Source organism: Nomascus leucogenys, chromosome 13 (genome assembly GCF_006542625.1).
Source record: "Nomascus leucogenys isolate Asia chromosome 13, Asia_NLE_v1, whole genome shotgun sequence".
In the NCBI taxonomy this organism is placed as follows: Eukaryota; Metazoa; Chordata; class Mammalia; order Primates; family Hylobatidae; genus Nomascus; species Nomascus leucogenys.
Genome location: NC_044393.1, coordinates 48,700,094 through 48,726,615, shown reverse-complemented (window position 1 = coordinate 48,726,615; position 26,522 = coordinate 48,700,094). Strand labels below are relative to the sequence as shown.

General features: G+C 35.7%; 1 protein-coding gene across 3 annotated transcripts in view; it reads left to right on the top strand.

The window, feature by feature from the left end:
- The window catches only part of GNAI1 (G protein subunit alpha i1), an 86,076-nt gene extending 72,630 nt beyond the window's left edge, over positions 1-13,446 (top strand). For all 3 annotated transcript variants that reach the window (XM_030825837.1, XM_003268198.4, XM_030825838.1), the window contains 3 exons: positions 5,224-5,353; positions 7,661-7,814; positions 11,354-13,446. In XM_030825837.1, the coding sequence (XP_030681697.1) occupies positions 5,224-5,353; positions 7,661-7,814; positions 11,354-11,544 (475 nt within the window). In that variant the 3' untranslated portion in view covers positions 11,545-13,446. The remainder of the gene's footprint in view (positions 1-5,223; positions 5,354-7,660; positions 7,815-11,353) is intronic.
- Positions 13,447-26,522: the final 13,076 nt, after the last annotated feature.

Genomic DNA, 26,522 nt, shown 5'->3' with positions numbered 1-26,522 from the left:
CTGTTTGCAAAAAAGTAATTTATCTGCATTTGGTTTGCAAATGGAGTGTCCCATATCTTTATTGAAATTATTTTGTCTTTTTTATTTTCATTAAAAATTATATGATTCAACATAATCATTCTAAATAAATCTTTACTGTGAATTATGGATTAGGCTTTGCTTCAGCTATCTCTATTGCTCTGAAATGGTCGTGATGATAAAGCAGAATTTCTAAAATCATTTTGGAAAAAAGGTTCCTAGTGAGAGAAAAAATAATTATCAGTTCATCTCATAAAGAAATCTCACTGTTACAAGTAGTGAACACTGTTAAATTATATGCAACGATACTTCTGATTGCTTCCATAAGTATTTTAAATTTAATACATTTGTTACTATCACTTGTCACTGATTTGCATGTGGTTCATGTAATTTAAATTTCCAGAAAACTAAAGCTTTATTTCAATTTTTCATGGCTACTTCTCCCCAAAAAACAAACATTGACCTACTTTCTTAAACAAAGATATAGGTAATAATTAATTTATCTGGCAACATTAGCTTTGTGCTTTAATATGCTATGGTTTTGCATATGCTTTTTTTTTTTCATTTTCATTCTTTTCTAAAAAGAAAAAAAGCCCTCAGTGGACATTTTATGCTGCTGTCGTTATCTCTTACTGAAATCATTTAACTTCTTTTAATCTGCTCATTACTATTTCCCTTAATATTAAACAAACAAACTCAATACTCTGATTTCAAATAATCAGATATGTCTGATCTGGAGAATATTGTCATTTTATCTTAAAACTAAGAAGTGATTTTAATGACAAGGAAGTTCACTATTAGATTGGGAGTTAGAATTTTTTTTTTTAACCTAGTATACCTTAGATTCTGATTTTGGTTTTGTTCACCTTGTTTTAAAAATTATGTTCTAAAGCAAACTTAAATTATGTTCAGGTAATGCCTTACAGTAGTCCTCCCTTATTCAAGGGGGATACGTTCCAAGACCCCCATATATGCTTGAAACTGCTGATAGTACCGAACCCTATATACACCATGTTTCTTCGTAGGCATACATATGTATGATAAAGTTTATAAATTCAGCACAGTAAGAGACTAACAACTAATAATAACATAGAACAATCATAGCAACATACTATAATTAAAAGGTATGTGAATGTGGTCTCACTTTCTCAAAATACTGTAATATTTTTGGACCTTGGTTGACCACAGGTAACTGAAACTGCAGAGAGTGAAACCAGGAATAAGGGGGAACTACTGTATTTCTAACCAATATTGTCTGAGGAGAAAATGTGTGGAGTTGGAGTTAACAAGTAAAGATTCTAGACCTAGGTTCCCCTAATAAGTAGTTGGGTAAACGGGCTATTACAGTTTTGCTCTGTGTTAGAGGCTTAAAAATAAAATGAGTTATTGCCTATGAAAAATGTTGTAAAAGTGAGAACTTCATACATAGTAATAAGTGGCAGAGGCAAATATTAAATCGATTATTTGGTACTTAAGGCAGTCTGACTATATAAAATTCACTTTTCATCTTGGTCAGGTGCACTCTTAAACATTTATTTCAGGACCATAGTTTTCACTTCCAGCCTAGGTTTTTCAAACTTGTCATTTCAACATCCAGCAAATACTGGGATTCAGTAAAGTTGACTTTCAACATTATCCTTGCAGGAGGTTCATTTATCATACTCCATTTAGGCTTCTTGGTTGAGGTTGATGTATTTAGTTGCTGTTTTTATTCGGTGACTTAAAGATAAACACAGGTTTGTTAGGAACCTCAGATAAACTTTGTCTTATTTTGGATTTTGAATTCTGTTAAATTACTATCATTACTAGCATATAGTTTCAATTTTGCTTTTTATGGGTTAAGTGAGCCTCAGATGAATGAGAGCAGAAATGCATTTAGAATAATTCTACTGGGAACTCTTGAGTGTGGTCATCATTTTATGGTTTTTTTGTGCTCTTCATGTTGTAATTTTTTGTTTAATTTTAACTGTTGAGTAAAATTTCAGTTTCACATTAAAAAAATTGCTATGAACAAATTCAAAATGAGGCAATAGGGCATCATAATTTAAGAATTCATATTATCCCTGTGATTAGGCATTTATGGCCAGTGTCTATGTGGATCATTTTGCTTTAATTAAAGAATCAGCAACTTTATTTTACTTTTTTTTGCCAGATATAAAGCATTCTTTCCTAAAATTATCATAATATGAGATAAATTTCTATTTCATTTCTATAGTAGTATAAATGTGTTACGCATTTGGGAATGCAACATCCAGTTTATGAGTTTGATGTCCATATATGGTTAGCTAGCTTTGTACTAATTAGTTTTGGTGACAGTGGTATTAGATGCTAGTCTAAGGCATAAATCATCACTTCTCAGCATGTCCAACATCTCCTTCCACCCCACCCTTCAGAATCCCTAAGAAAACTCACATTCATTTCCTATGTGATATTGGTTTAAACTCATCTTTTCCTATGAAGGAGAACATACTATATTTTTGCTCTTTTTAAATAGAAGTTCAGAACTTAACAGTATATAAAATAATGAAGATACTTTTAATACAAGTGTAGAGCAATGAATAATGCTTGTACATTTTTAGCTACCATTATATGGAAAATGAAAGCAGTGATAAAAATTCTTGTTTCTTCTAGTTATCTTCATCTAGCTCTCTCTGATTTCCAACAAACTTCAGCAGTTTGATCATTTGTAATATCATTTCTCTGTCATTGTTGCTTCTGGATTAATTACTTGGCTTGGGGATTAATTGATCCTCAAAAGGATGGTCCCCCAAACTAGTAACATCTGACTCCTAACATTCTGAATCACATCAAAGTTTGAGAACCACTAGCTTAGACTCTTGAGTTCTTTGTTTATGACCATGACCATTCTCCACCTGTCATCACATGTCCTCCTTCCCTGTGTGTCTGGTTCCGTTTGGCTTAATAGTTCATTCCTCAGTTTCTCTCTTCCACGCTCATTTTACTAGAAGGAGCAAGCAGGAAACTGCAGCCTTCTACACTTTGCCTGCAGTTTTCCTCAACTAAATATCCAAGTTCATTGCTTAGAAGTTGCACCTTCCACCCAGCGCTAGAACACACAGTTCAGCCAGCTGTTTGCCACTTTATAACAAGAACTGTCTTTCCTGTAGTGTATAACATGTTTTCATTTCCTTCTGAGGCCTCGTTAAAAGCTCCTTTAACATTTGTATATCCACCAACATTCTGTCCATAATGATACATGTATTCTCTAAGACAACAGAAGGTTCTTTCCAGCTTTATTTCCATCTCAGCTCTTACCAGAATTGTCTTTAATCTCCCTATTTCTACCAGCAATCTCTTCAAGATAGTGTAGTTTTCTTTTCTGTCAAATGCTTAAATATTCTTCTACCTCCTACAAATTACCCAATTCCAAAGTCACTTCCATGTTTTTAGGTATTTGTTAGAGTAGCGCCTCGCTCTCTGCACTTAAGTTGTGTCATCAGTATTCAACAGTAAAGCAGATCCAGTAGGTTATGTTTATTTCAAGGAATTGGTTTATGGGATTATGAAGGCTAAGAAGTCCGAAGTTTGTAGGGTAGGCTGGCAAGCTTTGACGTGAATTGTCATAACATTGTCGAGGAAGAATTACATTTTCTTGTGGGAAACCTCAGTTTTTGCCAGTTTTAGCCTGTAGAGTGATTGAGGGCTGTTAAATTATTAAGGACAGTATTCATTACTTAAAGTTAACTTATGATTACAGATGTTAATCATATCTATAAAATACCTTTACAGCAACATCTAAATAAGTGTTTCATTAAATAACACCTAGATAAATGTATGATGGCGTAGCCAAGTTAACACACAAAACTATACCATCACAGAGAGGAAATGTGGGCTAGGGTCATTTGGGTTGTTATTGACATCTATTATTGGATGGACAGGGGATGTGTGACGTCTAATCAGAGGAGTTATCTGAGATATGCTATCTTTTCAGTAAAGTTATTTTCAAATTGTGTTCCTGGGCATTTTAGCAAGTGGTAACCCAATTTAAATCATTTTAATTTACTGTCATTTATTTTGTTCTTGTTTGATCTTTATTACCAGCTATGCTTTTCACATCTTAAGTCTGTGATTTATTTTGTGGTAGAAACATTTTGTTATATAGCTTACCTGAATTTAATGAACAACAGTACCAGCTAAGCCAAAAGAATGAAGAAGCCGGCTTCACTTAAGTGATCATAAAAGTAACAATACTAGTTGATGTCCTCAGATTTGGTTTATAGGCCAGTACTGCTCTGTAGGGAAAATTCTTTTTGCCTGGGAATTAAATAGGGACTATTTTAATTAGTGCACCATCTAGATAAATGGAGCCTTTAAAAATGTACCAGTTAGCATAGTGTTTTCATTATATAAGTGGTTATTTCTAGGTTGCATAATGTAGTCTATGCAAATTTTAACTTTTGCTTAACTTTATAAAGTCTTATAAGAGAAAAGGAATAGACTATTGTCTTTATATTGTTTGATTTTGCTACTACTTTGTTCACTAACCTATAGTGATTCACTATTGTATATTGTATAAAAGTTGAATTTTTTTCATTCTAAATTTTAAGGCCATTCAGTAGGATCCCTCATTTATTTCATATTTCAGTTCTCTCATTTTGTAATGTATCATGATTTTACTTTTTATGCAAACCTACCCTATCTGAATTTTATTTGCTTGCCCTACATTTTCTTACCTGAAATGGTTTCTTCTTTACATCAAAGCCTTGCTTATTACTTCTGAGTTAAAACGACATGTTTTAGTAGGAGGAGGGATCTCTGTTCTCTGCCTTCAATGTTCCGTGACTGTGGCAAATGGAGTATTTACTCTTTGATTTCTGCGTTCCCCAGTTGCTTCATGTGACTTCTCAGTGTTTACATAGTGCAGTCCATTCATTTGTATTTGCTTTAATGTTCTAAGTGTTCTCATGTGTGTTAATATCTCGTTTTTTGAGGGTATTTTTGTTTTTGCTTTTTTTTTTTTTAGAGATACCCTCCCTTCAATCAAAAATTTTAAAAACTAGCAGATTTTTTTCCCCTTCTGAGAAGTCCAGTTTGTGACATTTTTTTCTCCCATAAAGTCTTTCTTTCCTTCCTTTTCATCAGACATTTCCACAATTATTCGGAGCTTTTTTTGTTAGCATTAAAGAACTTCTCAGAGCTTTTTGAACATTTAATGTGATGTTAACTCATTTCTCCTCTTAACAGAATGTTTGATGTGGGAGGTCAGAGATCTGAGCGGAAGAAGTGGATTCATTGCTTCGAAGGAGTGACGGCGATCATCTTCTGTGTAGCACTGAGTGACTACGACCTGGTTCTAGCTGAAGATGAAGAAATGGCAAGTAGAACTACTTTAAGAGTTGAGCTTGAAATTTGAAGAGCTGAAGGTGTTGCCAAGAATTTTTCTCAGAAAAATTCTTGAGAAATTCTTTCTAATGTGGAAGTCAGTGTGGCGATTCCTCAGGGATCTAGAACTAGAAATACCATTTGACCCAGCCATCCCATTACCGGGTATATACCCAAAGGACTATAAATCATGCTGCTATAAAGACACATGCACACGTATGTTTATTGCGGCACTGTTCACAATAGCAAAGAGTTGGAACCAACCCAAATGTCCAACAACGATAGACTGGATTAAGAAAATGTGGCACATATACACCATGGAATACTATGCAGCCATAAAAAATGATGAGTTCATGTCCTTTGTAGGGACATGGATGAAACTGGAAAACATCATTCTCAGTAAACTATCGCAAGGACAAAAAACCAAACACCGCATGTTCTCACTCATAGGTGGGAATTGAACAATGAGAACTCGTGGACACAGGAAGGGGAACATCACACTCCGGGGACTGTTGTGGGGTTGGGGGAGGGGGGAGGGACAGCATTAGGAGATATACCTAATGCTAAATGACGAGTTAATGGGTGCAGCAAAACAGCATGGCACATGGATACATATGTAACAAACCTGCACATTGTGCACATGTACCCTAAAACTTAAAGTATAATAATAAAAAAAAAAAGAAATTCTTTCTAATGTCTATAACAATTTGAAAGTACAGGGTCTTTCCTCTAACTTTTCAATTTGTCTAATAAAAGAGAGATATACTAGAGAAGCACAGGTGGATCTTGAGGAAAAGGAAAACGTGGAGAGTCAATCTCACCTCAAGCCTGTAAGCTTAACTATGCATTTCTATATCTAATATCAACATAGCACATGGAAATATAGTTACATAGTAGTCCAAGATTCCCTTTTCTTACTTTGTTACTTCTGTTAGTTTAGTAAATCTTTTTTTGTTTTTTTTTTTGAGACGGAGTCTTGCCCTGTTGCCAGGCTGGAGTGCAGTGACACCATCTCTGCTCACTGCAACCTCCACCTCCCAGGTTCAAGCCAGTTCTCCTTCCTCAGCCTCCCAAGTAGCTGGGATTACAGGCACGTGCCACCACACCCAGCTGATTTTTGAATTTTTATTAGAAATGGGGTTTCACCATGTTGTCCAGGCTGTTTTTTTGTATTTTTAGTAGAAATGGGGTTTCACCATGTTGGCCAGGCAGGTTGCAAACTCCTGACCTCAGGTGAGCCACCCACCTCGGCTTCCTAAAGTGCTGGGATTACAGGCCTGAGCCACCGCACCCAGCCAGTAAATCTTTAATATATGTTATGCTTTGTTGCTGCCCTGTAATTTTCAGATAGGTTTCAATGTACCATTAATATGGGGGAAATGTTTTTAAATAGAAATGTAAAACTTTGTCATTTTAAGTTAACTTGATTACAAAGTGGGGGAACAAAAGAGTAGAAAAGTCGGTTTTGTTCAGTTGACCCTTGAACAACAGGGGTTTAAGCTGCATGGGTCCACATATATGAAAATTTTTTTCAACCAAGCACATTCATGGGATGCAAAACCTTAGTATACAGAAAGCCAGCTTTTCCTCTATGTGGGTTCCACAGAACCACCTGCTGGACTTGAGTGTATGCAGATTTTGGTACCCTTGGGGGTCTTTGTACTAATCCCCCTGAGTATACCGAGAGACGATTGTATTTTTAAAATCAAGTATATGAAATTATAGTGCAGTAGGTGCAATGCAACACCACATGTTCATTTCTCTCATTTCAGCACTATAAAATGTATCAGTGCCCTCTCTGAGGAGCACAGATCCTGGAAGGTCAAGAAACAGGAATTGAAATTGTCCTTCCAGTATTTATATTTATTATAATATTTAGAGTATTGGGCTAATTGGGTCTTAGCTTGTTCAATTTAATTTATTAATCCTTAAAAACCTCTATCTTTTAATGGAAACTTAGATGAAATGAACTCTATGACAATGTCATTTCTTTTCACATGTTCACACTTCACATCCCTAGATTATAATGTCCTGTAGCAGGATGTTCCCTGCCACAGAGCATGACATATAGTGGGCACTTAGCAAGTAAAAGTTGAATGCAAAAAGTGATGAAAGATGATTAGACACTTCTCTCACTTAAAGTGAAAGTGTGTTCTGAAATGGCAGAAATGTATTTTTGTGATATGTTATGTATTTTTCAGTGACTAAACTCTTTTATTACAACACCTATTATTTTTTAAAATAGTCCTCAAAAATCCTTGCTGTTAGTGACAGTTGGTTTTATTTTTTTCTATTACAGAATCGAATGCATGAAAGCATGAAATTGTTTGACAGCATATGTAACAACAAGTGGTTTACAGATACATCCATTATACTTTTTCTAAACAAGAAGGATCTCTTTGAAGAAAAAATCAAAAAGAGCCCTCTCACTATATGCTATCCAGAATATGCAGGTATTTTACTTTTCTGGGAATAACTTGTCAAGTTACATATTTCTAAGTGAAACTTCCCCTAAGGCAAGAATTCAGTTGTTAATTTAAATCTCTTGGCTTAGTGATTCTTAGACCTTTAAGGGGTCTTTTTTTAAGTCTCAAGAACTTGCTTTTTATAAACAGAATTTTCCTCAGTCTTGTGTTGAGTAAATTGTACGATGAGTATTCACTGCCATTTTACAGGAAATGTTAAGACAACCCTGTGATGTCAGTGCTCAGGTATCCCTACCCATACAAATGAGAATACCGGGGCTTCATGAAGCCAGAGTCCAGTTCCAGACCCAAGTCCATTGTCCTGCTCCTAGACCATTAACGACTAGGCTACATTTAATTAAACATTCAGTGGAACCAAAAGGGGAGGGTTCTTTGGTAAATATAATCATGTTACTTACAGCTCTTTTTGTATACTGTGAACTTCCGTTCAAACTGTTTTCACACGGTTGCTTTAAAACTTCGCTTTCTTTTTGAAAGTCATAGTCCTAAATTACTGTATTCAGGAACATTTTTTTGTGCTTATTAGAAATAAGTTATCCAGAGTCAAGATGGCTTAATTTTTCCCTTATTTGAATGTATTTTTCAGTTTATTTTTATCATATTCTATGATGTAGCCATTTTGTACTAATTCATAGTACCAGATTCCCCAAGTGAATCCATAAATATTGTATACCTACGGGGATTTTAGAGCAGCTAAGGATATGCTTGTTAGTTCTTTCCTTGCCAAGTAGACAGTGTGTTTAGGAATTTTTGCTTGTGTTTCGCTTAAGTTAATAAGAATACCTGACTTCAGAATCTTTGCACAAAAAGAATATTACATAATTCTTTCACATCCCCAGAGTTAAGATTATTGTTTAAGATCTCCATGGCATGCCCTAAGTATTGATTCAGTTGCTTCTTGCTTCAGCCGCAACTCTCAATTTCCTATGGCTGTGGAAGAACCCTGTGTAGCCCCTAAACAACTCACTTGATTTATCTCCTGTCTGTCTGCTCCTGTGTTATCTAACTTCTCCTCCTCTTCTTTTTACTGTATGTTGCCACTTCACCAATTTCATCTGCAGTCATGTCATCTTAGCTCTCTATCCTTTCATAGTCATATCTATTCTCAATAGGTTAAATTTTGTGGTCAGCCCTAATTTCTCTCTGGAGCCTAGATTTACATTAGCAACTGCTTGAACATACATGTTTTGTGGTTGGTTGGTTGGTTGGCACCTGAAGCTCAAACAGAACTCTTTCTCTTGTTTACACTCAGATCTCTTCTCTTTCCCTTTTGATTGTGTCATCAGCCTCCCAGTTCTTGATTTTTGAACCTGGTTATCACCTATACTTACCTTTGTTCAGGACAATTCTATCACACATTAAAAAACAGTCTATCATATTTGCTGTCCTGTCCCTGCTTTGCCATTCGTTTCTTAAGACTTAAAATCAGAATGAAGAATGTTCATTCATATGTGTTGTAGCTTTTAGGGTAATCTAGCTAGCTGCCTAGGATATATAGAGCAAATCGAGCTAGGCACTCAATGTAAGCTGTTTGGCTGAAACATGGTTTAATTTAACAGTTGCATTACTTCTGTGGGCCAACAAGATGCTGTTGATTGCTTTAAAATTTTGGAGAATGAAACTTACGATTTAATAAAATTTGATTTTTAAAAGTATGTGATTTCTAGTGATATAAAAGAGTTAAAATGTAAACTTAAAGACGATAGCTTTAGTACCTTTTTATCCCTAATAAAAATCTCATAATCCATGCTGTCATAGCACATTACACAACATTCGTATGGGTAGTTGTCACATTGTATTATACTGGATTCTATAAGATATAAAAGGAGTATGAGGCTGGTGGGGTATGATGTTCACTCTTGAAGAGTTCACATTCTAGTTTAGGAGACTCAGCACTGAAAAAGAATTTAGGATTCTATAAAGCAGTATAACAAAAACTGAAATAGTTATTTCTAGGAGGAGGAAAAAGTTTTTAAGTGATAGAGAACCCAGCTAGATTTGATTAATTAGGAAAACTTAGATGGAGTGCCAATTTTGAGCAAATGTGAAGGCAGGCAGAGATCTCAGCCGGTGAAGTAGAATGAAGAGGAAGTACTGCAGTACCACAGGTGGCAGTTTGCATGCTGGGTCCTCACGACATGGACCTGGGGTGAGCGCCATTGTGGAGGAGAGGATCTCAGAGTGATGGCACTGCAGAGCAGGCTGGGTAGTAGAGGACCTTGAAAGCCTGGCAGATAATTGTGGATTATTACTACAAAAGAGGTGTTTAAACAGTTTTTTTCCAAATGAATTTGAATGTTTTTCAGTTTTTTTATTGAAGCATTACATAGAGCATTACATTATATACATTAATGTATATTATAATATTATGTACATACATACATACGTACACACACACCCTCAGCATAAGTGCGTTTTTAAAGGTGAACATACCAGTATCCACCACTCAGGTCAAGAAACCAAACAGCTTCAGGACCCCAGAAAGCCCCATCATGCTTCCTCTCAGTCTTAACCAATCAAACCCTCCCCCCAACACACACATACACACTCACACCCCATACACAGAGTAATCACTGATTACTCACTGATAATCACTGAAGACCTTAATAAAAGAAAGAACCCAAAGGAAATATACACCCACTTCACGTGTTCCACAGACACTATTAATTGGTGAGGTTTTTGTCCTCACCAGTTCATTTTTCAAACATTGTTGGATCATACAGTATGTGATCTTTTTGCATCTAGCTTCTTTTGCTCAACAGTACACTTAGGAGATTAATTCATGTTATTGAGTACTTTCATTCTCACTTCTTCTATGTCTTTAGTGATACACATTTCTGTCAAGTGTATATCTAGAAACTGAATTGCGGGGTCAGAGTATGTGTGTGATTAGATACTGCCGAACAATTTCTGGAGTGTTTGTACTCAGAGGAAGTCTTTTATAGTCAATAACCTGAAAGCTGGAGTGTGTCATTCACTTTTTTTGTAACTTCATACTCTTAAACATCATTGTAGACCTTGGTATAATTTTTGAATAAAGAAAAATGAGTGAAGAATGCTAATTAATGTATATATATAGAAAAGGGAGGAAAAAATACTGATCAGCATTCAGCCAACATTTTTTGATCCACCATTGGGCCAGAACTGAAATAGCATGCCATCATCAAGCATCTGAGTTGGGGTGTAGAGGACAGAGGATAAGAGGATAAAAGATCTGGCATTTGGGGATTAAGGCAGGAACAAAGATCATGATGAACGCGGAATGCCATGTAACGGAAATTTTTTGTTTAAGGGATAACTTACAGTCATTAAAGGTAATTAACATGGAGTGTTTTTCATTTAGAAGAAATAGTGTCTCCCATTCTAGAAGGGAAGGCACAGTTAAGGAGTCCATGAATGAAACTGTATGAAACTGACCTCAGTTTTGTATGTATGAAACTGAATTCAGTATTTTAAGCAGTTATTTTAACTTTTTGCATTATGTTTCTTTCCTTTTTCCATCTCAGGATCAAACACATATGAAGAGGCAGCTGCATATATTCAATGTCAGTTTGAAGACCTCAATAAAAGAAAGGACACAAAGGAAATATACACCCACTTCACATGTGCCACAGATACTAAGAATGTGCAGTTTGTTTTTGATGCTGTAACAGATGTCATCATAAAAAATAATCTAAAAGATTGTGGTCTCTTTTAAGTTTTGCAGTTAATGGTAAAATGCATTTTCAAACCAAATGAGTACTTATATATGGATCTCTGTAGACTAGAGTCTTGCAGCAACACAGAATGTAATATAAGGCAAATGCATCTGGGACCTGACCAAAGTTGTTCTGTTTTGTTTTTTTAACTGAAAGTAACAGAAGGACCTTTCTTAAATGTGACAGATGGTCCTGCAGTGTGAAACTGAAGGACAGTGTTAAAGCTGGGCTCTAGTATATTGATGATTTCTGCATAAGTGTAAATATGCAAATGTATGTATACATGTATTTATGACTTTGGTTTTCGACATTATTTTTAGGTTTTAAGAGTGGCAACTTAGGATTTTAGGGTGATGGCTTTGGAAATAACATAAATATACCTTGTACTGAATGACAGACTATTACTACGTTTGCCAGTTTTAAACAGCTTTATTTATGTTCATGTCCTGTAAATTTTTAAGTACAGTGATTAATATTAGGAAACATTACAGCCCTTATCTTGATTATATGTATACTTGTATTAATAAAAATGTTATTTGTACAAACATTGCACAGACTATTTTAATAACATGATTTGTTCTTTAAATTTTATGTGTTTTATTGAAATGTTCTTAAGATGAATACACCTGCCTTTGGATCAACTATTTAAACATTGTATGCATTTTGATTTTTCCTACTTTAAGAAAATAAAATAATTTAATTTTACATTAGATTCCACATTAGATTTGGTTTGAAAAACTAAAATTTCAGATTTTTGAGGATATACTGCCTTAGACTTAATATAAGCACTTAGTTTTCACTTGTTTTCACTCTGAATTTTAATATTTGGCTGATATTAATCCATTGCCTCAAAGGTGATGTCATATTAATTTTTATACACTTTAAATAACTACATTTTTGTTTATAACTAAGTTTGGAGGGATCCTAAGAGCATTTCTGTGGGTAAAAAAAAAACCTGTGGGCATAATGAATTTTGAGACATTCATTGGTGAGGCTTTTACTTCTCTTGAGGAGTCTCTTGTACCTAGCATACATGATGGCTCCTTGTTGGGAAGATAACAAGAAGGATCTTTGAATACTCTATAGCTGATACAATGCAAGATTTAAATGTATACATATAACTAGTTTCAAATGTAATTATCACACTATGTTAAAATTACTTTTTTCCCTTAGATAATTCAAATTTCTCCACTTGCTTGAGTTTATATCATTTCTTTTTCAATTATACTATTATTTCTGAGAATGAAATGGACAATTACACTTAGAAAATGAGTAATAGTATTTAGTAAGTCAGTGATTATATGTATGCTCAAATAAGTGTTATGTGTCAGCTAGATACTGAGCTTTGATAGAATAATTTTCTTTTGATTATTCATGATGTGTCATCTCTGACCTTGTTTCAGCAAAGTAAACAGCACTCCCCACCCCACCCTCCTTTTTTTACTCATCTTGGAAAAAGTTAGTCTTTCAGTACATGTTGCTGGTAAGTAGTTTCCAAGTTATGTGTTGTCACTGGGTTGAAGTATATTTGTTGAAGCGTGTGTGTGTGTGTGTGTGTGTGTAACCATAAACTATATTCATATCTGTTTCATTTGGAGGATTTTCGTCTTTGTAATGTAAAGAAATTCAAAGTTATCAAAGTTCCTTAAATGTGTTAGTTTAGATTCTTTATGTGCCTTTCATGAAAGATACGTTTTATTAATTTTACTGGTGGACTTGTAATATCCACGTTGTGAAGCTATGTATGAAATTCAACTATAATATGAATAAATTTGAATCATGAGAATTATGGGTTAAAAAGCCACAAAGAAGCACATATTGGTGACCATCATTAATGAAATCCTGAACTTTATTCTGTGTAATTGTGTTAATCCTAATAAATTTAAATTTTTAAAATTTTACAAACCTATTGGCTAAGTACATTTTGGATTAGAATTTAAGTATCAGTCTGTTGTATCTTCATTTCTTCTTTTTCTATGCTCTTTTTACAATTGCAGCTACTCCAGAAGCTCAAATTTTCCCTGCTCCAAGCTATGAGATGTGATGCCACATTTGGAATTGCCTTCTTGATACCCCTTCTGAGAATCTATTGCCTGCTTTATTTTATTTTTTTTTTGGAATAAATTGATTTTTTTTTATTATACTTTAGGTTTTAGGGTACATGTGCACAATGTGCAGGTTTGTTACATATGTATCCATGTGCCATCTTGATTTCCTGCACCCATTAACTCGTCATTTAGCATTAGGTATATCTCCTAATGCTGTCCCTCGCCCCTCCCCCAACCCCACAACAGTCCCCGGAGTGTGATGTTCCCCTTCCTGTGTCCATGAGTTCTCATTGTTCAATTCCCACCTATGAGTGCGAACATGCGGTGTTTGGTTTTTTGTCCTCGCGATAGTTTACTGAGAATGATGTTTTCCAGTTTCATCCATGTCCCTACAAAGGACATGAACTCATCATTTTTTATGGCTGCATAGTATTCCATGGTGTATATGTGCCACATTTTCTTAATCCAGTCTATCGTTGTTGGACATTTGGGTTGGTTCCAACTCTTTGCTATTGTGAATAGTGCCGCAATAAACATACGTGTGCATGTGTCTTTATAGCAGCATGATTTATAGTCCTTTGGGTATATACCCAGTAATGGGATGGCTGGGTCAAATGGTATTTCTAGTTCTAGAACCCTGAGGAATCGCCACACTGACTTCCACAATGGTTGAACTAGTTTACAGTCCCACCAACAGTGTAAAAGTGTTCCTATTTCTCCACATCCTCTCCAGCACCTGTTGTTTCCTGCTTTTTTAATGATGGCCATTCTAACTGGTGTGAGATGGTATCTCACTGCGGTTTTGATTTGCATTTCTCTGATGGCCAGTGATGATGAGCATTTCTTCATGTGTTTTTTGGCTGCATAAATGTCTTCTTTTGAGAAGTGTCTGTTCATGTCCTTTGCCCACTTTTTGATGGGGTTGTTTGTTTTTTTCTTGTAAATTTGTTTGAGTTCATTGTAGATTCTGGATATTAGCCCTTTGTCAGATGAGTAGGTTGCAAAAATTGTCTCCCATTCTGTAGGTTGCCTGTTCACTCTGATGGTAGTTTCTTTTGCTGTGCAGAAGCTCTTTAGTTTAATTAGATCCCATTTGTCAATTTTGGCTTTTGTTGCCATTGCTTTTGGTGTTTTAGACATGAAGTCCTTGCCCACACCTATGTCCTGAATGGTATTGCCTAGGTTTTCTTCTAGGGTTTTAATGGTTTTAGGTCTAACATTTAAGTCTTTAATCCATCTTGAATTAATTTTTGTCTAAGGTGTAAGGAAGGGATCCAGTTTCAGCTTTCTACATATGGCTAGCCAGTTTTCCCAGCACCATTTATTAAATAGGGAATCCTTTCCCCATTTCTTGTTTTTGTCAGGTTTGTCAAAGATCAGATAGTTGTAGATATGTGGCATCATTTCTGAGGGCTCTGTTCTGTTCCATTGATCTATGTCTCTGTTGTGGTACCAGTACCATGCTGTTTTGGTTACTGTAGCCTTGTAGTATAGTTTGAAGTCAGGTAGCGTGATGCCTCCAGCTTTGTTCTTTTGGCTTAGGATTGACTTGGCGATGCGGGCTCTTTTTTGGTTCCATATGAACTTTAAAGTAGTTTTTTCCAATTCTGTGAAGAAAGTCATTGGTAGCTTGATGGGGATGGCATTGAATCTATAAATTACCTTGGGCAGTATGGCCATTTTCACGATATTGATTCTTCCAACCCATGAGCATGGAATGTTCTTCCATTTGTTTGTATCCTCTTTTATTTCATTGAGCAGTGGTTTGTAGTTCTCCTTGAAGAGGTCCTTCACATCCCTTGTAAGTTGGATTCCTAGGTATTTTATTCTCTTTGAAGCAATTGTGAATGGGAGTTCACTCATGATTTGGCTCTCTGTTTGTGATTGGTGTACAAGAATCTATTGCCTGCTTTGACTCATTATATTCAAAACTAAATTCATCATCTTTCTCTCCTTAAACCAGTTCTCACCCTGACTTTGCCATTTTTCCTTACTAAATACCATCATCATTTATACCTTCAATGGGGAACTTTTTAGTTCTGGGATACGTGTGCAGAACATGCAGGTTTGTTACATAGGTATACATGTGCCATGGTGGTTTGCTGCACATATCAACCCGTCGTCTAAGTTTTAAGCCCTGCATGCATTAGGTGGAACTCTTCTGATTCCTCATCTCCATTTCAGTTTACTGACAGTTCTACAAAGCCTTACATCTGTTTTTTGTTTGTTTTCCTTTCTATTCCTACTACTACGTATTCAAATCTTTGCTAAACTTCCTCTTGAAATGGCTTATTAGTTAAATTCCCCACCTCCCATTTCTCTCTTCTCGAAAAATCCAGGTTAGTTATCCTAATATAGAACTGTGGCCCTGTCACCTTCTTTGCCTTGATCTGCGTTGGCTCTGATTTGTCAATAAAATTAAGTATAAGTTAGCCTCCCATTTAATGCTCTTCATCACCTGAAGCCTCTTCACTGCTTCGTCATTCCTTTCTGCACTGTATCCAAATAGTGTCCTGTGCATAACCTGGGCTTTCCTCCAAGTACTGTGTTTGTTACTACATGTGATATGCTTAGAGCAGTGCCTACAATGTGGGAAGTGTTCATTTGTGTCTGTCAATGTTATTTTTATTAGCACTCTTAAAATGGTGTGTAAAATTTATTGGCACTTTTAAATTTGGCACTTTTAAATTTGTGATACCTCTTTTAGACTCCTCTGGCATCTGTTCTTCAGGGTGCCCTTCTGGGGACTACATGATTCTGATAGAGCTGCCAATTGCATTTCTTACTTCTCAGTCTATAGGCTTAGACCTGACCAATCCGAGTCCTCCAGCATTGGACAAGTGAGCCAATCATCGTCCCAGTTGCCATTCTTAAAGTCCCTAAGGCGCTTGTGGTTTCTAAAATTCCCTTCATTCATTTCAGTATCCTTCTAGAAGTCTACTTTTTTATGCCTAATCTAGTTTAATCGAATTCAGTTTGTTACTGAAAAAGTACTGATTAAAATCCGTATGTTCTCATTGAATACTGACAGTAAACTAGAGATCAAAAAAGGCTCAAAGAGGTTAATTAACTTGAGCAAGACCAGATCAAGGTTTTAAACCCAGGGCTTCTGACTCCATGTCTGTCAGAGGACCCCAAAGATGCTACCTTATTTCCAGAAAATGTGTTAAGTAGTGTTTCGCCTATCCCCACTCTGCCCTTCTGAGTTCCTCTGAGCCATAATAGTTTTTCAGATTTTAAAAAAAGAGATACTTATTAATGTCTTTCATCAGAGCTATTTTTTACTCCTTAGATTTGAAGCTACTTAAGAGCACAGTTACCATTTTTTACATCATTTGTTGTTTGCAGAACCACCTTATATAAATGAATTTAGTTGATACTGTAATCATTATTACAGATGGTAGCATCATCATTGCTTAGTGTGTTATGTTGGAAGTAGAAAGTGATGGTGAAAATCCTACGCTCTGGCACCCCGTCTGGCTTCAAATCCTGGCTCAATTTCTTATTAACTGGGAAAATCTGGGCAAATAATTTAGTTTCGCTCTGCCTCCATTTATATCATCTGAAAAAAATAAGGATTAAATAATCCATTAATTTTAATGGTTGTTGACAGCATTAAATAAGTTCACAGTACATGTTAAGTACCTAGAAGAGAGTGTGGAATGTATAAGCTGTCAATAAAATTTGCTGTTATTTGATTATAAATAATAGTTTTAAGGTGCCTTTAAAATCATAATCAGTGCTTAACCAATGGTTGTTGATATGAGCTTTGAATGAAATGCCTCAAAAACAAAACTGTCATAATTCATTTTCATGATGAAAACTAAATGTCTCACATACTGATACTGGAAAATGAGAAAATGCAATCTCTAATCAGCTTGAGGACACTTCTGTCAATTTAATGTAACCAATAATATGACAGAGTTGATATTTTAATGTTAGGTTGGAAATTTTTCTTTTTTTTTTTTTTTTTTTTTTTGAGACGGAGTCTCACTCTTTTGCCAGGCTGGAGTGCAGTCGTGTAATCTCCACTCTCTGCAACCTCCGACTCCGTGGTTCAAGCAATTCTCCTGCCTCAGCCTCCTGAGTAGCTGGGATTACAGGCATGCGCCACTACGCCCAGCTAATTTTTGTATTTTTAGTAAAGACGGGGTTTCACCATGTTGGCCAGGATGGTCTCGATCTCCTGACCTTGTGATCCGCCTGCCTCGGCCTCCCAAAGTGCTGGGATTACAGACGTGAGCCACTACGCCCAGCTAGTTTTCTTTTTTAGTTCTTTTCAAAACCCTTTCTTAACAGTTGAAATGCATTTATATAAAGAAGTTTACGTTTCACAATCCCACTGGCCTGTTTCCCAGGCATTTTTTTTTTTTAACCAATAACTGTTTGCTTTGGTGTCTGTTGTGATTTCTCTTATTTAGTTGGATTTTGTAGTTACTTTAAAAGTTATGAAATTTCACATTTCATCAAGTCCAGAGGACAGAGACACCCAAATATGCACAAACAGGAATCAGCTGCAATCGTCCAAGCCAGAGCTGATTAGGCCTCAACTGGAATAGTCCCACCATGTAATAAATCTTCCTGAGTACTGTGTGTAAGGTCAAATATTTCCAGCTTCTTTGATTTTACTGCCCATCTTCCTAGGTCTCCATCCATAAAGTGGATGGAAACACTGTCATTGAAGGAGCTAGTTCTTCAAATTCAATTTTTTTTTTTTTTTTTTGAGACAGAGTTTCGTTCTTGTTTCCCAGGCTGGAGTGCAATGGTGCGATCTCAGCTCACCGCAACCTCCGCCTCCCGGGTTCAAGCAATTCTCCTGCCTCAGGCTCCCGAAGTAGCTGGGATTACAGGCATGCGACACCACACCCAACTAATTTTGTATTTTTAGTAGAGGTGGCGTTTCTCCATGTTGGGCTGGCCTCGAACTCCTGACCTCAGGTAATCTGCCCGCCTCGGCCGCCCAAAGTGCTGGGATTACAGGTGTGAGCCACTGCACCTGGCCAAAATATTTTTAATTGATTAAAAATGAGATAATTTGAGGAAACATGCATAGAATACTAGGCAGAAACTATTTTAGCAGATAAGAGTGCCACTTTTAGTAAAGGAAGGTGTCACCTAGAAGAAAGTACAGGTGCTCCTTGACTTACCGTGGGTTAAGTCCTGAAAAACCCACTGTAAGTTGATAATACCTTACTGTGAAAATGCATTTAATACACCTAACCTACCAAATGTAGCTTAGCCTAGCCTACCTTAAAGGTGCTCAGAACACTTAGATTAGCATACAGTTGGACAAAATAGCATAAAGCCTATTTTACAATAAAGGATGTCTCGTGTAATTTTCTTGGATACTGTACTGAAGGTGAAAAACAGATTGATTGCATGGGTACTTAAAGTATGGTTTCTAACTGAATGCATGCCAGTTTCGCACCAAAGTAAAGTTGAAAAATTGTTAAGTTGGACCATCATACGTTGGGGACCACCTGTACATAGAGTAGGACTCTTGAGAACCTAAGGACCACAGAAATTCCTTTTCCAACTGCAGTGTCTATGGAGGGATTCTTATAATTAATTTTATTCCTGTGCAAACACTATCTGTGTATTCTCTATTTTACCAGGATTTTTTGTTTTTGCTAAATTAGACATACAATTTTGCAGTTATTTTTTACTAAATTGACAAATGTTTGTACAATTTCAGTGTAAAGCTAGTCTTCAAAATAAACCACTGTGAAGATTGGATATTACCTTGGATTTTCTGTTATGCACTCTTGAATTTTAATTATGTTCTGTGGAAACTTCACAGAGTTTTAGCTTTGATCCTTCACTTTTGAAAATCAAGAGTGAAGTAAGTCAAAGCTACTTCTAAACAGCTCTATCTTTAATTTCTATTAAATAGTACTGAGGTATCAATTTTGTAGCTTGTGGAATGTGGACTATCCCAGCAGCAAATTCATTAATATGATTTGTATGTATAGGACTTACTTTGCAGCATTCCATTTTAGTATAACATATTTTCCTGTTTACAAATATAAGTAATTACCTTTCCATTTTAAGTGACCAATTGTCCTAGCAATCTACTTCACAAGGCAATTTACCTGTAATAAATATAACTTTTTTGCAGACTTGAGCATACATTTAAACCATTTACACCATTCTCGAATTTCTTAACATAGTAAGTTACAAATTTTAACTATGAATCTTTTTCTTCAAAAGGAATCTTGTCTAAATCTAATAAAGCATTTTTTTGGCTGAAGCTGCAGTGGAAAGCTTCAGTATGAAGCTGGCATAAGGAAAGCCAGTAAAAAGTGCCCTTTCTTCTGAGAGCCCCACCTCTGATCCTCCTACACTTAAGGCTTCTAGATGCAGATTTATACAATAGTGCTAAATCAAGACCTTGAAAAATGTACTCATGTAGTAAGATTTACTCAAAACCACGAACTCCTCCATTATTTAAAATATGTTAGAGATACATAAATATATAGAGAAAATGCGTACATAATTTATTGAGTGCCTACTGTGTGCTAGGTACTTTTCTGGGTACTTTACTAATGCTCTCATTTAGTCGTCAGAGCAGTCCTGCAATATTGGTAAAATTTCCATCTTCTATATAAGGAAACACATTTAAGAGAGGTTAGTATTTGGTGCAATGCTGGCTACCTAGGAAGTGGCAGAGCTGGGTGTAAAATCTGGAGTTAAGACCTTTGTTAGCCATATCTTCACAATCCAGTGTCATTTGTTAGCCATATCTTCACAATCCAGTGTCATTTGTTAGCCATATCTTCAAAATCCAATGGCATAAAGAAGTTTTTCCCAAGGGTGCCACATGGTGTAGTGCAGCATGTCCACCAGCATTGCCTGAACAGATGTTAATAAGTATGCATTATGCACCTTAGCATGTCAATGGCTATGAAAAGCCAGTGCAGTAAAGAAGTAAAGAGCTCTCTATATGTTAACCCTCCATTTCACAAACATAGGAACTGCACAGACACAGCAGCCACTACCCACGTGTGAATGTAGAGCACTTGAAACATAGCTAGTCCAAAGTGAGTTGCCCTGTTAGTGTAAAATACAGGAGTTCAGATATACAGAATAAAAAAATTACATGTTGAACTGATTTTTGATATATTGGGTTATATAATTTTAAAATTCTACCTTTTTTTACATTTTTAATGTGGTTTTGGAAAATAGGTACTCAGGTGTCTTTGCATTATATTTGTATTTGGGAAGTGAAATGTTTTTTTTTTTTCCTTCCACAGCAACTCTATTTGCATTGCATGGAAATGTTCCCAAGTTTTAGAGAAGCACATACAAAAAATTAAAAAAAAAAAGGATAGAATGCTAAAATTTGAATGTGGAAGATCTGGGTCTTGGTGTCTTGAATAAATCACACCTTCAGTGACTTTCTTGGGAAATGGTGGGCCTTAGTAAAGACTTGGACTATTCCAGTTTTAAATGCTATGGTTTGGTTTGGTGTAATATAGCCTTTCCTGTGGGGGGAAAACCCATCTCATTTTCACTTTAAATATGTCAGCTATAATAAAAGAGAGACATACACATTTTAAGATATATACTCTAAAACAGGGTTTTGAAATTAGCAGCTCTCTTTATTTTTAGTTTCAATACATGGAGGGGGAGTCGACCCTTCAAGATACTGGAAAATTATTAACTCCCAGTTTACAGACTCATCTCTTTGGTGTTCTGCAGCCACATCAAAAGATTAGTGTTTTTGTTTTTTAATGTTGTTATTGTGTTGTGTTTTGTTTTTTTAATATGTTTCAATTCCCCCAGCCAAATTCCTTTCTTTCTCCACACCTCCCACAGGACTGGGCTGAGCAAAGTCATGCATTAAAAAAGCTTCTGAACTTATTTTGGAAAGAGTAGCTCCCTGGAGTGTGGAGGAGGATAAGAATTTGCTATCTGCAGGACTTAAATCAGGATAGAGTATCAAATATTCCAAGGCCTTACATGCATATTTTGTTTTTTGATAAAGACAGAAGATTGCAAATGGTTTGCTCTTTTACAGTCAATAAAATCATATCTACTAATCTATATATTTGAAGTTTACTAGATTCTCAAACTTTCCACAAGATTTGAGTTCATTAGTTTAATGGGATCAATCTGAGGAAAATTAGATTTATGTGCAGATTTTAGCTATCCTTGTCTTTGGAATGTGTATGCACACACACACACACACACACACACACACACACACCTGTGAGAATGATTATTTTCTACTTGGTACAGTGTGCATCAAAGTTTACTATATTGGAATATGGGAATAAATTCATTTATAATTAGTTGAAATTGTCCAGAGACAGAGTTAGAAAACTATGTTATTTTTGTTTTAAGTTTGGAACAACCTGAATGATTAAACCTGATTTAAGTCCCCCTAACAATTATGAAGAAGAAAAAGACTAGATTTTATAACAACTTAATTGTCCTTTGGTTAAAAATTATGTATCCAGTAAAGACATTTAAAAAGTAAATTTATGTCCATATTATTTTTAATAATCCAACCTTTGAAAAAAATCGTTGGCCGGGCACAGTGGCTCAAGCCTGTAATCCCAGCACTTTGGGAGGCCGAGGCGGGCGGATCACAAGGTCAGGAGATTGAGACCATCCTGGCTAACACAGTGAAACCCCATCTCTACTAAAAATACAAAAAAAATTAGCTGGGTGTGGTGATGGGTGCCCGTAGTCCCAGCTACTCGGGGGGCTGAGGCAGGAGAATGGCGTGAACCCAGGAGGCTGAGCTTGCAGTAAGCCAAGATTGCACCACTGCACTCCAGCCTGGACGACAGAACAAGACTCCATCTCAAAAAAAAAAAACAAAAAACATTTTTTAATCACATCATGTTCATATTTATACACATCATTAAGGTAATTCTGTTTTTACCTCTCGTATTAAGTTGGTCGAATGCACTTATATTTATTTAAATACATTATGGTTCACATGGAAAGCAGAGCTTTACATGGAAGAAAAGCAGCATCAGTCCTACCTAATTTCTTGGAATCCAAGTTTATTTTTTAGGACTGTGATTTTTCTTGGCATAAGTATGTGGATAATCAAAATCAATGATTATTCTGTTTACCAACACGTATTTGACTGGCAATCTCAGGCCAGGGCTGTTTTAAACACAACTTATCTCAAATTTAGCAAAAGAGTTCACTTAAGTCATATAAATTCTTCATCTTTTCTAATTAAGTGTTATCTCTTTTTTCCATGAACCCTTGGCAAAAATGCCTTTGTGTTTAGCTACTGTCAAGGACAGTTTGGAAGCATTTGACCTGTTAAGGAAAATACAGCTGCTAGCTCCACTTATAGACATTGTGGGAAAGCTCTAATGAAAAAGCAACTTTAAAAATGTATATGTTTCTTCTAATAACTCATTTCACCAAATCAATTTAATACTTTTAATTTAGGTCTGAAAAGACTAAGGACAACATTTGGTGTGGATAGGTTTTTAAAAATTTTGCCACAGAGATTTAGACAGAACAAAAACTATTATATTGACATTATTATTTTTATTCCAAACCCTGTTTTTCCACTAGTATTTAGGAATAGGAGTGTGAGTGTGTGAACTCGGGTGTCATTTACTTTTCAAATGACAACTTAGCACCTTTGCTGTGAAAAGTCCCATTTAAGGACACAAAACAGGAATAGTAATGAAAAGGCCAGACTGTCTGAAACTGAATCCTGGCCCTGCTGCCTCCAACTGTGTGACTTTGACTAAGTTACCTGGCCTTTCTATGCCTCAGTGATTTCCATATAAAATGAGGATAACATTAGTGCTGTCCTCCTGTAGTTGTTGCAGGGACTCATGAGTTATTAATGTAAGGTACATGATGTGTGCCAGACACGTGGTAAGTGTGATGGAACTTTTAATTTTCATCATAGTGATGTTGGTGATGAATATATTATGAAGACTAGAGAGGAAAAGAAAAGGGAGATAGACATTTAAGTAACTAATTGTAATTCAAGGCAAAACAAAATGGGTTTGGTGAACATCTGTTCCAGCACAGTTCCAGTTTATCCCCTATTGTCACAGCATGATTATTAACTTCATCCCACTGCAGTCTCAGAATGGATCTATAGTCCTGTAAGAGCTATAAGTCCTATAAGAGCAACCTGATATGAGAGGTCACAGGACAGACTTAAGGCCTTAAGAAGGAAAAGACTTTTGAACTGACCCATAAAAGGAACAGGGGCAGAGAGGGAAAGTCATTTCTCTGTCCATTGCCCAGCTCTTCTTGAAGGTGAGCTAGAAGAAGCTACATTTTCCTTTAGTTTTCAGCAGAGCAGAAAAGAATTCCAAACAAGACTATGTTAGCATTCTATTGCCACTGTAACAATTTACCACAAAATTACTGGTATAAAGCAATGTAAATTTATACATTTAAATTCTGGAAGTCAAAAGTCTAAAATGAGTCCATGGGACAGCACATCATCTAGAAGCTCTAGGGGAGAATCTGTTTCTTTGCCTTTTCCTCTTTCTAGAGGCTGTTCACATTCCCTGGCTCATAAGCCCTTCCACTGTCTTCAAAACCCAAAGCCTATCCTCTTCCCTCCAATCTCTGCATCTGTCCTTACATTTTTTCTATATATGTTCTGACTCCTGCCTCTTTCCTATAAGGACCCTTTTGATTACACTGAGCTCATCTGGGTAATCCAGAATAACCTCTGCAATTTAAGAGCCTTAATTTAATCACATCTGTAAAATCCCTTTCACCCTATAAAGTAACATGTCCACAGCTTTCAGGAATTAGAACATGGACATCTTTTGGTTGGGGCAGTGTGTTATTCAGCCTACAACCGAGACTCATTTTTCTGGTATCAACAGTACAGTATTTAAAGTCAAATGTCATCCTATTAAAGATGAAAGGTTCAATGTTTTAACAATCTCAGGCACAGAGCCGTCAGCTAACTGCAGTTTCCAAAACCAGAATCAGGAATTCTCTGAGAAAACAGGGCTCCAAACTTTAATGTGACGTTTTAGCTATATGTTTAGGAGAGTATCAAGTGCAAGAAATCCTCATTATCTGAGAGCAATTGGTAATGGAAAGGATTTTAAAGTTAGACCTTTTAAAATAGGAAGAGAAATTCACAATAAATAATCATAAACAAGATTGACTGGTTCATTTTTTGACAAATGAAGTGTAACATTCTAAAAATATGCTTTCTGTGCTTAACAAAATTTAAATTACAATTTCAGTTGTGCTCTGATCTGTTGAACAAAGAGTAAAGTAAGTTGATTCTTTTAGTATGGTATTTTCCAAAAATGGCAGAGCACAACTGCCTTCCTATTTGGCTTTCATAGAATGATCATAAAGAGTTATTTCTGAAAATACATTTGAGGACTTTCCAGGTTTTTCAAAGACCTCTCTTAATAATTCACTTCTGAATAATTTTGTTATCATTCTTATATTCTTTATTTTTAAACAATTCTCATTCTGTGTCTTCATTTTTTATGGGCTTCGATTAAAGAATTTCTCCAGTATTACTTTCATCAATTACATTAATATATTCACAATATTTCTAATTTCACTAACAGTTTATTTGAATCATATTTGCATTGAACATCAAACCACACAATGCAAATAGAATAATAAAACTTGGATGGGCAAAGATGTTACTGTCATTGGTACCGCTGTGTACTCCTATTAATAGAAGAGGAGTGCTTGAGCAGGGACTAAATCAAAAGTTCCGAATGAAGTTTTCATTATATGATGCCTTTTTCCTCCCCACGCGATCTTTTTTTATAATGGGTAAATCAAATAATAAATACCCAGGTAATCAATCTAGCCTTTTACTTGAATAGAGATGTAATAATTTGGGGGAAAAAAGTTGGGACTAAAAACTCCATTTAATTTGTCAAAATTATGTTTTTTATGTTACTATTATAATAATTATATTCAATAGTGTGGTGATCAATTTCTGACAACTTTTTCCTTACCTATAAGCTCCATGAGGGCAGTAATTATGTCTATAATGTTCACTATTTTGTCCCAAACACTAAGATACCGTTACAGAGTAGGCAATCGTTCAATTTTCAAGCAGGAAGCAAGATGTAAAATGTTCTAAAAGATGGTAATGTTCAGCAAGTACTCACTTACAGCTATAATATTTATATAGAGAACTTGTTATATCCATGTGAACCTAGAATTCATTGTAGAAAGTGGGAGAATTCAATAAAAATATTTTGTCACTAAGACTTAATGTAGAAAGAAGTAGAATTTCTTCTCCTTATACTTTGAAGAACATTCTTGGTGGTAATTCAAACTCAACATTTCCCGTATTTTTCCACTGAACATAGTATTATCCAAGATAGGTATTTGGAGAAAAGGGAAATTGTTTCATCAAACAAATTTGTAAATAGACAACATACCATACCCTCCTCTTAAAGTTCTCTAAGTCTTGCTGCAAAAAAAGAAAAATGTTTCATTGGCCATGTTTATTTGATAAGGAGACGTCAACTGCCCCTGCCCCCCAAATACCAACAAGGACACAATGAGTATACTTAGAATAGTTTTTAAGTACTTCCTGAATTTTTCTCCTCTTCCCACACCATCTCTATTATTTTGAGCTTTAAGAACTTGGCAAGTAGAGAATGGTGGGAAAAAATAGAAAAGTAGGTGAAGAAAAGAAGAGAGAAAAACAGATAGAAGAGTGGAAATGTTCAATAAATACAGATGGGTGAACAAGAGGCTGTACTCTGGAGCCAGGGTTTCAGGGAGAGGAGAGACTTAGTAAAACTGCTGGAAGAGGTGGGTGGTTTTCATCCACAGGAAGGCTTTTTCAGGAGGAAGCTATCCAGTGTTTAAGGATATGGTAATAAATGTCTGTGGTTGTTTGCAGAGAACAGCTAAGAAAGAGTTAGTATTTTGGTCCTTCCTCTCAGAAAGCCTCTTGGATTCTTATCCAAATGAGTCGT